Below are 13,056 nucleotides of genomic sequence, written 5' to 3'. Positions count from 1 at the left end.
CTAAATTACCTTTCGAAATCGCTATTTGTTTATGTTTTGGAATAATAATTGCACGCATTTAGTGCGCTTTGTATTCTTGAGTTAGAGCGTTGACTGTTTAGTTTTTTTGTTTATTTAGTTAGTGTTTTTGTATTGTTAAGAGTGCTTTTTAAAAAATGTCTTCAAGGAGTAAACTTATAGTCCAAAGAGCACTAGAAATGCAGTTAAATGATGACGAAAGGTCCGACGAATCCTCTGATAATGAAGAAAAAGAATATACCATACTATCGCCGGTTTATTTTGGTAAGTACATAATTATTTTTCGAGTGAATAGTGCGGAATTAGGCGTACGTAATTCGTAATTAACGTACTTTCTGTATCTAACATGATTATAAATATGTACAAATTAAATACCTAACTTATTGTAACTTATAAAAAGATAATTATTAAAATGTATGCACATTTTAGCTAAAATGCCGGTTACTGCAGGAGATTGTGGGCAAGACATTCCCGATACCGATGGGTTATTATTATCGCCACCAGTAACAGTTGAAGGTATAAAAAATTTAACGCAAGTACGCAGTCGCATGTGATTTATTAAAAATAATGTTTTTTTTTTCAATTAATATTTTAAGTTAAGTTTAATTAAATTAAATTAAAAAATTAAATAAATATATTTATCGTTTGTAATTCTAAGCATGCATCTGCGTTACATTTAAATTAGTCGTTTTTTTTTAAATTACGTTTAAAATGTTATTACTTTTAGGCAGAGAACAAAGCGTTGAATTTCCGGGGCTGAGTGCAGTCACGGCTTACCATCAAGAATTTTTGAACAGTCGAGTATCACCACCAGTTGAAGGTAGTTTGTTAGTTATTGTAATCAAGTACACCATATTTTTAATTTTCAGTGCAAAATCAAGAAAATCGAAACGACGATAACGACGAAGCATCTTCAAGTTCAGAACCGTTAGTAAATGTAAGAAAAAGGCTTTTGATGGAAAGAAACAATGCCACATCAACATTCGATGTCACCGAAAATGCAGAGAAGGAAAAGCTAACAAGAAAACGAAAACGTGACCCATCAAAATGGACCAGAAATGTCCAAAAAACTTTAAGAATGGAGGGAAAAGAATATCGGACACAGAAGGGAAGACCTAAAAAAGCAAAAACAGTAGCAGAGGTAAAATGTAGATGTCATTACAAATGTAATGAACTTTTTTCCAATGAAACGCGACATGATATTTTTAACGAATTTTATAATATAAAAAGCGAAGAGTCAAGGTGGAACTTTATTGCTAAACATGTTCAGCGTATCCCAAAGAAGCGTTCATACGTTGTACAAAAAGAGGGTAGTCGAAGAAAGTTTACCTTAGTATATAAACTTACTGCAAGACATACACAACATCAAGTTTGTCAAAACTTTTTCCTTAAAACTCTACAAATTTCGAGTAAAAAGGTACTTACAGCACTGGATAAAAGTTCTGCACATGGAGTCGTTAAGCCAGATCAAAGGGGCAAGAAATCACCACCGCAAAAAAAATCTGAAGCAACCAAAGACATAATAAGATCTCACATTAAAAAATTACCCTTAATTTCTTCACATTACTGTAGAAGCACAACAAAGAGGGAATATCTCCCTACAGGATTATCTAAAAATAGAATATATTTAGATTATAAAGATTATTGTGCAGAGCTTGGAGTAGTACCAGAAAAAGCTAGCTTTTATAAGCATATTTTTACCTCGGAGTTCAATATTGGTTTCCATCGGCCTAAAAAAGATCAATGTGATTATTGTGCCGAGTTTACAAACAAAAATGATGAGGAAAAGATAAAAATGCAAGACAGTATGGATGCACACTTGGCCCGAAAAACAGAGGCTAGAGAAGCAAAACAAATCGACAAAAATCGTGCAAAACTTGACAAGAGTTTTTTGTGTTTTGCCGTAGATATGGAGAAAATTCTTTTAACGCCTTCATTACAAGTAGGAAAGTTATACTATACCCAAAAACTAAAGATATTTAACTTTACCGTATATAATTTGGGGACTGCACAAGCTGAAAATTTTATGTGGCATGAGGGGGTTGGCACCAAAGGTTCGTCAGAGATTGCAACCTGTTTGTGGAAACTTTTAAATGGCTATAGCCCTGAAGTAAAAGAAGTTACATTCTATGCTGACACAGCATCGGGACAAAACCATAACTGCATTAATGCTGCCATGTTTTTACGAGCTGTACATTTGCTTCCGATTGAAATTATTAACCAAAAATTTATGGAGTCAGGACACTCTGAAATGGAATGTGACAGCGTTCATTCTGCCATTGAAAACCGTGGTAATAAAATCGATATTTACACCCCAGAGGGTTGGTACACAGTAGCTCGAACTGCAAAAACTAAGCAACCATTTTACAATGTTACTGAAATGAACTATTCAGATTTCTTAAATTTTAAATCTTTTTCCAAATCCGCAATATTAAACAAACAAAAATGTACAGATGGAAGTAATTTGAATTGGTTAAAAATAAAATGGATTCAATATAGGAAAGAAGAACCTAACAAAATTTTCTTTAAAAAACGTCTTGATGATTCTGAATTTCGTTCCATAGAAGTTAAAAAGGCATCTTTAAGAAATGGCGTATCTTATCTAAATGCAGTTATACCTAATTTGTATACAACTAGTATACCAATTGAAAAACGAAAATTAACGGGCTTGCGTAAGTTATGCGAATCTGACTCCATAAAGTCTGCTTATCACGGATTTTATGAGGGACTAAGAACCACTGATGAGGATCAAGTTGAATCCGAGAACGACGAAAACTGACAGTTTAAATAAAATTTATTTTTAAACATTTTGTATTAGTAATATTAATAATAAAAAGTTAAAAAAAACTGCTGAGTTTTATCATTATTTTATAACATTATTATTGTTAGATCTTTTCACATCTTAAAATATTCCGGCAAAACAACTAGCTCTGTGGTAGTGAAAGGGGCTAAGCCACATAAAACCTAAAATATTGTTTATAATTTCAAAATAAAAATATCCACACAACAAGTATGACACCTAATTACAAATATCAAAAAATTGTTATGATTTGACCTTTTTTTAATATTCTAGAAAAGAATATATAAGTTTTTTGGAAACAAACTTTTTTGAAAGCGCGCTAGCTCCAGTTTTACTTTATGTGGGTTAGGACAGTTCACAACCAAAGCGACGATTTGTTGGGTTTTTCAAAGTGACTTTTTTTAACATGAATACAAAAAATAAAAGTATTGCGGTTTTGTGAGCAAAGGAAAGAACTAATTTTATTTATGGAAGAGCACTCGGAATTAAAGTCGGGCAAATTCACCCAAGATTTTTCAGCTAAAACTGTGTCTTGTGGATAAAAGTAGCGGACAGATTACAGTCTCTGGAGCACATAAAGAGCACATCAATTCCATCGTAATAGGCTTGCTTAATCTATATAATTTAATGAATTGAGCATCTGAAGACATTTCAAATGGGTCAAGAAATGAAAACTACATCCTATTCCTTCTATCTGCCAGAGTTTCGGTCTCTTCCAGTACATCGACCATGTTTTTTTGCAAGATTGTTTAATCTTGCCATTTGATTTTTGGTAATTTCTTTTCAATAAACAAGAAAAAAACACTACGAAAATACTTAACGAACTCACACAAATTTAAAAAAAAAACAAAGCTTGTTTAAAATCAAAACAAGACAAGTGGCAAATAAATGGGAAAAGTTGTAGCATTTTCGAAAAAGGCCTGTATTTTTTTTTATTTCAACGTATTTTTTAAATCTGTAAAATTATTGGGACAACTTTTTAGAGATAACACATACCTGAATTCAGTTTCCATTTTCGACGTTTCGGTTCTGAGATTCCATCCTAAGCTTCTTTTTTTATTATGGCGGCCATTTTGTTTTTTTGCTAAATAAAGAAAATCTTTTTTTTTTTCCATAAAATGATAGGTATAACACTTTATGAAAATATTTCATTCTTATGTCAAAAAGTTACAAAGTTCATTTTTCACGGAGTTGGCTATGACTATGGAGGCCATTTGTCATATAAACAATTATTATTGTTTAATGATTTAGCGTCATTTACTGACAATTCTGCAAAATATTATTTATTTGATTTTACTTTTTATCTTGTTTAGTAGTTCTTATCCTATTATTTTTTTTGTTCTTGTTCTTGTTAGTGTTAAACAGTTTTTTCGTATATAGTTGTTTTCGTTTGTATTTAGTAAGTTTTGTTTAAATTTTTAATTTCCGAATGTGATATACCAGTGAAGAAAAATTTGACATATTGGAATGTTATATTACATGTAATAGGAATGCAAATCTTGCAATCGCCAGATATTTGAAACTGTATCCTGAGAGACAACTGCCAGGTTCAAGACTATTCGCTATGCTTGTCGAAAACCTTACAACTCATGGAAGTTTTGAAATATCAACGCCCGAAAATTATCAAAGCAACAATGAAGCTCGCGATGAAAACATTTTAGACTATTTTAATACGAACCCGAAAACATAGACTCGAAATGCTGCAACTGGTATGAATATACCAAGGACTACCATTCAAAGAGTCTTTAAAAAAAGTAAATATCGTCCATATAAGCCTACTATTGTTCAAGGTTAAAGAGATACAGACTACTCAAGACGATTAGAATTTTCAAACTGGTTTGTAAGGCAATGTCAAGAAATACATAATTCCAACAGGAAAATTATTTGGACCAACTGCGGTATATTCAACAGGGATAATCCGTCATTTTTGAGCTACTGAGAATCTTCATGAAGTGGCTAAACGTAGGCTACAAATAAGATTTGGATTTATTGTATAGTATGTAACACTCCACAAAATTATTTTCTAATAAAATGCTATAATTGTTTTTACATAATCACCTTATTGAGCTCTTTATTTATAACCAAACACTGACAGGTCAAAGATATTTAAATCTTTTGAAAGAGCAGATAATACCTGCTGTGAGAGCTAAAATACCTGAAGAACAAATATAAAGTGATGTGTGTTTTCAACAGGACGGATGTCCCGCGCATAATACTCATGACCAGACACCGGGGGTTACTAGAGCCCAACGGCCTTAGAGAAACCGATAAGGCTCTCTAGTCTGAAGGACTTCAGGAAAGTCACTCGGTACACTGATAGTGTTACCCAAGTATTTGAACCTGGCGCGCGTGAGTGCTGGGCACTCCCCGACTACATGGTCAACGGTTTCATTTTCCTCACAGCACTATCCGCATTCCGGGTTGTATTAACGGTATTGCGGACCGTTAGTATGGAGATGGATTCTTAAGTGCCAATGACCAGTTAAAAGACTTGTCACTAGCCGAATTTCGTGTCTTCTTAGGCGTAGTAGATTTTTGGTGAGACAGGCAGAGGGGCCCACCTATGTGCGCTTTGGCCTGCCTCATACCAGGGAACTCAGTCCATCTTCGGTGGGTCCACTTGTCCATTGACGCGACCGCAACGCATTTGGCGATACCAACTATGTGTTCCGGCCCCATCGGCCCATTCGCGGATCCCAGTCTGGCAAAAGAGTCCGCTTCCTCATTACCTGCGTGGCCAGGTATCCAGACGAGCTGGATCCTGCAGTTAACCTACATTAGTTTTTTCAGGACTTTTATGCACTCTAGTACAAGCTTGGAGCTTACCTTTGCGGCCGTGATAGCCTTGATGGCAGCTCTGCTGTCCGAGCATATTGATACGACTGTATTGCGGTGTCCGCAGCTTGGGATTTTCTGTTCGCATTTTAATACAGCGAATACTTCGGCTTGGAAGACAGTGGCGTGCTCTCTCAGCGAGTATGCCCTACTGGTATGTGGGATCCCACCACAAAGCCCTGATCCAGCTCTGTTATTCATTCTGGAGCCCTCTGTGTACCAGATGGTCCCCCTATTTAGCAATGCAGGTCTGTTGGAATGCTGCCACTCCTCTCTACCTGCAATGTGGGTCACGAATCCCTCGCAGTCCACAGTCACTGGAGCCATGCGGTCACTGCCCATCAGAAGGAGAGGACATTCCTGTATGGCCCGTGACCAAATTTTTGCGTGACCGGTCTCGCCAGCACGTAGTTCGCCGAGGACGTATAGCCTGTACGCAGTCCTCATTGCCTCGAATTGCACAACGAAGTCCAGAGACGGAGGGCTCAGCTGAGTCTCAAGCGCTCTAGTTGGCGCCGTTCGCATGGAACCCGTTATGCTGAGACATGCAAGACGTTGGACTCTGTCCAGTTGAGCACGAATTTTCGCTTTCTCCGTACATGGCCACCAAATGATAGCCCCCTATGTGAGAAGAGGTCTCACAATGCGCGAATAGATCCAGTGGAGGATCTAAGGAGACAGATTCCAGGTATTACCGAAAGCCCGCCTGCAGGTCCATAGCGCGCAGGTGGCCTTCTACATTCTGGTGTCTGCATGATCGTACCTGGAGAGTTTGGAATCTAACTTGATTCCCAGAAATCGAACTGTCCTGGAGTAATGCAGCTGCACGCCACCTAGAGATATAACAGGGGGCGTGCCAAAGTTACGTCTTCTCGTGAATAGTAGGAGCTCTGCTTTTTTGGGGTTAATCCTGAGACCCCCCGAGAGGCACCATGTGTCCACCATACGCAGGGCTCTCATCATAGGGCCCCGCATTGAGACGGCGTCTTTCCCCGGGCAAAGGATTACCAGATCATCAGCGTAGGCCTGTGTGTATAGGCCAGCATTGTTTAAAAGATTTATCAGGCTGTCGACCACAAGGCACCACAAGGTAGGGGATAATACTCTTCCCTGCGGGCAGCCCCTAGCCGCCAACGTTTCAATAATCTCGTTGTTGAGCTGGGCAGATACATGACGTTTCGAGAGCATGGCCTCTATCTAGCTAACCAAACAGGGTTCTGAGCCGCGGCTCTTGAGTGCTTGGCAGATTATTGCGAAAGGGGTGTTGTCGAACGCCCCTTCAATGTCTAGAAACGCACCCAGGCAGGCTTTGCCACTACCCAGAGCACCCTCCACCTTCCTCACGAGGTGGTGTAAGGCCAGGTCCGTGGATTTGCCCGCCTGATAGGCGTATTGGTGCACATGCAGTGGTTTTTTGACCAGAATGCTTTCCTTAAGTTACCGATCAATCAGCCTCTCCATCGCCTTCAGCATAAAGCTGGTAAGGCTGATAGGTCGGTATGATTTGGGGTCAGTAAAATCGCTTTTTCCGGGTTTCGGAATGAAGACGACTTTCACTTGACGCCATACTTTGGGACGTAGCCCTGAGCAAGGGACGTCCTGAATAGTCTGACTATGTTTGGGGTTAGTACTTCTAACTCGTTTTGCAAAAGGCATAGATATAATCCATCCATACCCGGAGATTTGAAGGGAAGGAATGTCTTGATGGTCCATTTCACCCTCTCGTAGGTAATTATTCTTCTAGCAGTCTCGAACTCTAAGCGAATCGGAGCGTGAGAACAACTAGGAGGATCGCGAGATAAGTTGGAGTCTAGGAAGTATTATGCATCATTTTAAAAGGAAAAAAAAAGATCTTTTTAATTTTGGAAAAAAACAAAATGGCCGCAGAAATAAAAAAAATACAGCCCTTTTTCAAAAATGCAACTTTTTGATTTTTTTCAAATATTTCAAAATCGGAAAAAGATAAAATCGTTCTAAAAGCAGCACTAAATTCGTAACTAAATGCCCTACAACTTTTTCTATTTAACCAATTTTCTATCTCTTATAGTTTCCAAAATACCCATACATGTACACCCAATTTAGGCCACACTGTATAAATAAAAAAATAAAAAACGCTTGTATCGTCCTTTATAGGTATTTTCCTAAACGTAGCTATAAAACTTTTAAAAAATCTGTACTGTAAATTTTGTCCATTGTACAAAACACTGTGCGTCGTCCGTCGTCCGTTGCTACCGCAGCAAGCTGCGTTGTTCTTCCGTCGATGTGGTGCTAGCGCATCGTGTATCGCCTCCTATTTAAACCTATGTGTTGTCGTATCAATGCGGTACCGCTCCGTTTCTACCGCATACGTTGAAACCGGATCGTGTATACCCGCACTAAGATGACACAATACATTTGTCAAACAAACTAAGATAATAACGAGCATATCTAACTGTGTCTTTTTTGTAGAAATTCGTCCAAGAATTATGGAAATAGCAACACGCAAAAATTATTATTATATTTAAAAATAAAATGAGGTATGGAGACCTTCATGATAAACTTTTTTGTGTTTTCGATTTCTTCTAAATTCTCTATCAGTTATGACTTTTGGTGCATTTAGAATGGCCTCCCTGTAGATGCGTATTTAAAGGTTATTCTATAATATTTTTTAAAATAATTTACATCACAATATCTTATCTAATATTTTTGATCCCGAGTATTGCGACTTGGGCCAATATTATTAGTCATGAAATCAAAAAAGTCCTACTACTTAATTTCGGATTTTTTTTCTAATACAGATATACGATATAAATAAGAAATTAATCAGATTTACATGCTATGATATCACTTATCTTGAATTTTGTCTTAATCCTAGGGATTATATAAAAATCGTGGTAGACAGTGATCGATGAAGTAAGATAAAGTGAAAAGGCAAATACCAGTAATAATGTAGTATCCGTTTACATAAAATGATTAAGTCAATTTTTAGTGTTAATATTGTAATTTTAGCAATAAACTTATCTGTAAGTTTAGAAGCTACTTGCAAGGGAAAAATAATTTCTGATTTGAATCAAAAAACCTGCACAGATAAGGCCACAACAGAAACAGCCTATTACTTAGATAGAAGTGGTTGCATACCAAAATGTAGTATATATTCAACAGGTAAAATATTTTACATCATATTTCAGGTGAAAATGAAATAGTTTTCTTTAAGAACATTCTTATCTCACTTTCTCCATTTAAAATTTTCTTTCTAAATTATTTTTTGATTTCAAAATTAGTTAATTCTTCTTAATATTCATATTCAATGGTGTGTAGAACATTTTTTGTTAAATAATAAATGTTAAAAAATTTAAAGTTATGTCCTTTCACCGGAAAAAAGTTCCTCATAGTTTTACATATACATTAGACAGATGTTTGCTGGAAAGTGTAGACACTTTTAATGATTTAAGCATTGTTTTTGACCATCAATTGACTTTTAATGCTCATGTTGATAACATCACGATGAAGGGTTTCAGAATGCTAGGTTTTATTGGGAGATATTGTGATCAAATCAGTGATATTAGAACCATGAAATGTTTGTACAATAGTTTAGTTCGTAGTGTTTTAAAATACAACTGTATTGTCTGGTCACCATTTTATAACATCATATCATATCATAGGACGTTTATTAAACAAATGTAAAATACAATTTTAATTCAATATTAATCTCGATATTAATACATATTTTACTATAAATTTACCGTAATAAATGTTCATAAGTATTGTCGAAAAAAGCAAAAATCATTTTGTTTTTTGTGTGACACTTTCTTATACTTTTTTACTTCAATATAAGTCTTTGGGTATATAATTTAATATTTGTTTTCTTTTTGGTTCACAAAACTGTTTAAATCCTCTCGCGATAGTACCCTCAGTAACCAGTCTGACACTTTTCTTTTAAAACTAATAAAACTTTCACAACATTTAATATCATCAGGGATTTTATTATATAGTCTTGGAGTTAGGTATAGCCAGCTTCTCTGTCCGCACATTTTTTTGCATTTTGGAATAATAACTTTATTTGAAGACCTTAAATTATAGTTTGTTTCGTTAGAAACTAAACTTTCTTGAGGTTTCTTAAACGATCTTAAGAGCATTCTATAACAGAAAAGCTGTCTAATATCCATGACACCACTTATGCCATATAATGTATCCGATGGAAAAAACCTACCTTTGTTAAATACAATTTTAAGTGCCCATTTTTGAGTTATTTCTAGACCTGTAACATGTGAGTTTAGCACTCCTCCCCAACCAATTATTCCATAGATCAAATGTGACTGCACTAATGAAAAATATAGAGTTTTTAATTGATTCGTTGACAGGAAGTCTTTCAAATAGTTTAATTTTGGCATGACACATCTAATCTTTTGAACAACGTATGTGATGGTCCCATCGGAGGTTGTTGTCTATAATAATTCCCAAATATTTTATAGTCTTTGTCGCAGGTATTGCTTGATTATCCACTATTATGCCTTGACAGTTTATTGTTTTATCATTGGGAGAGAATAATATGCATTTGGTTTTTTCAAGATTTACAGTTAATAAGTTAAAATCAAACCATTTTTTAACTAGCGAAAAATCCCTTTCTGCTTGAATTTTTAATTCCTCCGATGTTTCTCCATTAAACAAAATAGCAGTATCATCAGCAAATGATATAGTTTTACCATTAATGTTCAGTTTAAGTAAGCCATTTATATACAAAACAAACAGTAGTGGTCCCAAAACAGTCCCCTGAGGAACGCCACAGGTTATCGACCCAGCCTCACTCATTACTCCACCGATTTTTGTATATTGTATTCTATCACATAAGTAGCTCTTTATGATATCAAATATTTTTCCTCTAAGGCCATATCTTTTGATTTTTTCTAAGAGCAAGGAGTGCGAAACTGTATCGAACGCCTTGGCCAGATCAACAAAACTACACAATGTCGGGCTGCTTTCATCAAGATTTTTATATATTTGTGATGTGAGCCCAGCAATTGCATCCTCCGTCGATCTACCTTCCATGAACCCATACTGATTCTCGGATATCAATTTGTATTTTTTTAAGAATTTCATGATTCTACTTTTTAGCACTTTTTCAAAAATTTTTGCTATGTTTGTTAACAGCGAAATTGGTCTGTAGTTTATAATATCCAGTCTACTTCCAGATTTTAGCAAAGGAGAAATAATACTTATTTTTCCCTTTTTTAGACATTTATTTATTAAAAATGCTAATGGGTATGAGATTTGACTGTCTATTAATTTTAAGATTTCAGTACGTATACCATCAAAACCAGGGGATTTTTTTGTCTTTAATTTTTTTATAATCTTTAATATTTCTTGTTCAGTAACAAAATTAAGAAACATATTGTTTGCTATTTCAGGTTCGTTGACAATAAAATTTTTAGGTTTTTTAATTTTTTTGGCATAGTTTTCCCCTACTGAGCAATAGTGTTTATTAAATACGTCGGCTATTTTTTTTTATCAGATATAATTTTATTTTTTGATTTTATTTTTTCAATTTCCTGATTTTTTTGGTTTTTGTTACAAGTTTTATTGACTGGATCCCATAGGCATTTGGTGTTTTGTTGGTTACTTAGTAATTTTTCACAATATTGTTTTTTTGAGGCGGCGATGGATTTTGCAAGACTTCTTTTACACATGTTGTAATTTTGTTTTAGAGTTAAATTGTTAGGAGATTTTTTTAATTCTTGATGTAGTACATTTTTACTATTAATAGCATTTAGTAGGCTTGGACTAATCCAACCCTTCCTTGGAATTTTTTTTTTGTTTATTTTAACGTTTTTTGTATTTTTTTGCATGATTTTTGTTATGTTATTTATAAAAATGTTCGTCATTTCATCTAAGTCCTTACAAGAGTAAAAATAATTCCAGTCTATTAAAAAGGAGTCTTGTATCAATTTTTCATAATTAATGTATTCTTTAATGATTTTATTTGGACAATTTCTACATAAATTGTTCTGATCTCCTATTTCAATGATAGTTGGATAATGATCCGTTATCTTGTAATTTAACAAATAAGCTTTAATATTTTCAGAATTTCCGGATTTAACAAAGTAGTGGTCTAGACAGGATTTCTGTAAATTTCTCTTCCAAGTGCAAACATTATTTACGTACGAAACATAGGAGTTTGCATTAAGAAGGTTAAGATATTCTTGAACATGATTTAAATCTTGTTTTTCCTTTAGGATATTAATATTAATATCCCTACAAATAACGTGAACATCCAACCTAGGCAACTCAGATAAATAATGAAGCAAGTCTGCATTAAAAACGTCAGCATCTGTGGACGGTGGTCTGTATATAGCAGTAATTTCAAAAGATTCATTTTTTTGTTGAGGTAGATCAATATCAATAAAATTTATATTTGACAATTTTTTTATTTCATATTTATAACTGAACTTTTGACTAATGTATACAAGAACACCGTCATTTTTATTAATATTGCCATGATTGTAAAGCAAATCATATCCTGGAATATTTAAAATATCTATGTTCAATATCTGAAGTTTCTGTCAATACTATGATATCAAAATTTACCTCAATCTGTGACAATAAGAGCAATAAATTATCAAGATTTTTAACAGCACTACAGATATTTAGTTGAAATATTTTTATAGAATTATGGTTAAAACATTTTGAGTTAATACTGTTTAAATCACTGCACAATATGGTTTTATACTCGTTAGCTTCAAAGTTTAATATATATGGATCCATTTTCCTTTTGTAATTAATTTAAACTAAAAACTATATTTAATATTTACTAAATTACCTACTAAAATTTTACACTTGTGGATTCTTTGTGATTTGTGATTATTTTGTTTCCTTCATTTTTCCTGACTCAATTCTCCTGTTGCTGCTGGTGGATCTGTATATCTTCCTCCGCCTTGTCTTTATTATTGTGTTGTACTGTGTCTTCAAATGCTTCATCCAAATCTCTATTTACTGTTGGGGTAGCTGGAGCACTATTGGGACGTCATTCTAAAACGACATATTCGCCTTCATCCAGTTGTTTTGCAGTATATCCTACGTATTTAATGTAAAGTTTAAATCTTCTTATGTAACTGCTTTCATCTGGTTATTGATTCCTTATAATTTTTAAATAGTTTCTTAATTTTCTCGAGTTCTCCTGTTGATTTTTGGTCAGATCATCCGAAATCCCAATTTTTGTTCCTTTTAGTTTCTTGAGATTAACCAGTACATTCTTTTTTCTTAAAAAACTTACAAATTCGATTTTGATATGACTATTTTCGGATTTTCCTAACAAATATACATCGCTTATATCTCGTTCGGATATGTCTGTTCCTAGTACCTGATTCAGATCTTGACAAAGTTTAGAGACATTGTAAACTACTTCCTTATTAATGCCAAAAACAATAATA

The 13,056-nt window shown here is 34.4% G+C and overlaps 2 protein-coding genes across 4 annotated transcripts in view; both read left to right on the top strand.

Annotated features, from left to right (window-relative positions):
• Positions 1-401: 401 nt before the first annotated feature.
• LOC126734530 (uncharacterized) lies at positions 402-3,195 on the top strand. Its single transcript, XM_050438205.1, has 3 exons — positions 402-534; positions 746-838; positions 888-3,195. Exons 1-3 carry the CDS (start codon positions 435-437, stop codon positions 2,795-2,797), a joined length of 2,103 nt encoding a protein of 700 aa, XP_050294162.1. The 5' UTR covers positions 402-434; the 3' UTR covers positions 2,798-3,195.
• Positions 3,196-8,543: 5,348 nt separating this feature from the next.
• LOC126734165 (uncharacterized) overlaps positions 8,544-13,056 on the top strand; it is a 43,190-nt gene continuing 38,677 nt past the window's right edge. Inside the window, exon 1 of one of the 3 annotated variants that reach the window (XM_050437697.1) lies at positions 8,544-8,794. In XM_050437697.1, the coding sequence (XP_050293654.1) occupies positions 8,602-8,794 (193 nt within the window). In that variant the 5' untranslated portion in view covers positions 8,544-8,601. Of the gene's footprint in view, positions 8,821-13,056 lie in introns of all 3 variants that reach the window. The other 2 variants (XM_050437698.1, XM_050437699.1) reach the window with 2 other exon arrangements.

Source organism: Anthonomus grandis, chromosome 3, assembly GCF_022605725.1.
Source record: "Anthonomus grandis grandis chromosome 3, icAntGran1.3, whole genome shotgun sequence".
Classification (NCBI taxonomy): domain Eukaryota; kingdom Metazoa; phylum Arthropoda; class Insecta; order Coleoptera; family Curculionidae; genus Anthonomus; species Anthonomus grandis.
This window is presented reverse-complemented; position numbering and strand designations above follow the sequence as displayed.

Bases quoted from the DNA above. Each gene is read 5' to 3' on its own strand.
- LOC126734530 (XM_050438205.1), top strand. From the start codon at position 435: ATGCACATTTTAGCTAAAATGCCGGTTACTGCAGGAGATTGTGGGCAA. The intron at 535-745 runs GTATAAAAAATT...TATTACTTTTAG, and splicing joins GCCACCAGTAACAGTTGAAG to GCAGAGAACAAAGCGTTGAA. The intron at 839-887 runs GTAGTTTGTTAG...TTTAATTTTCAG, and splicing joins AGTATCACCACCAGTTGAAG to TGCAAAATCAAGAAAATCGA.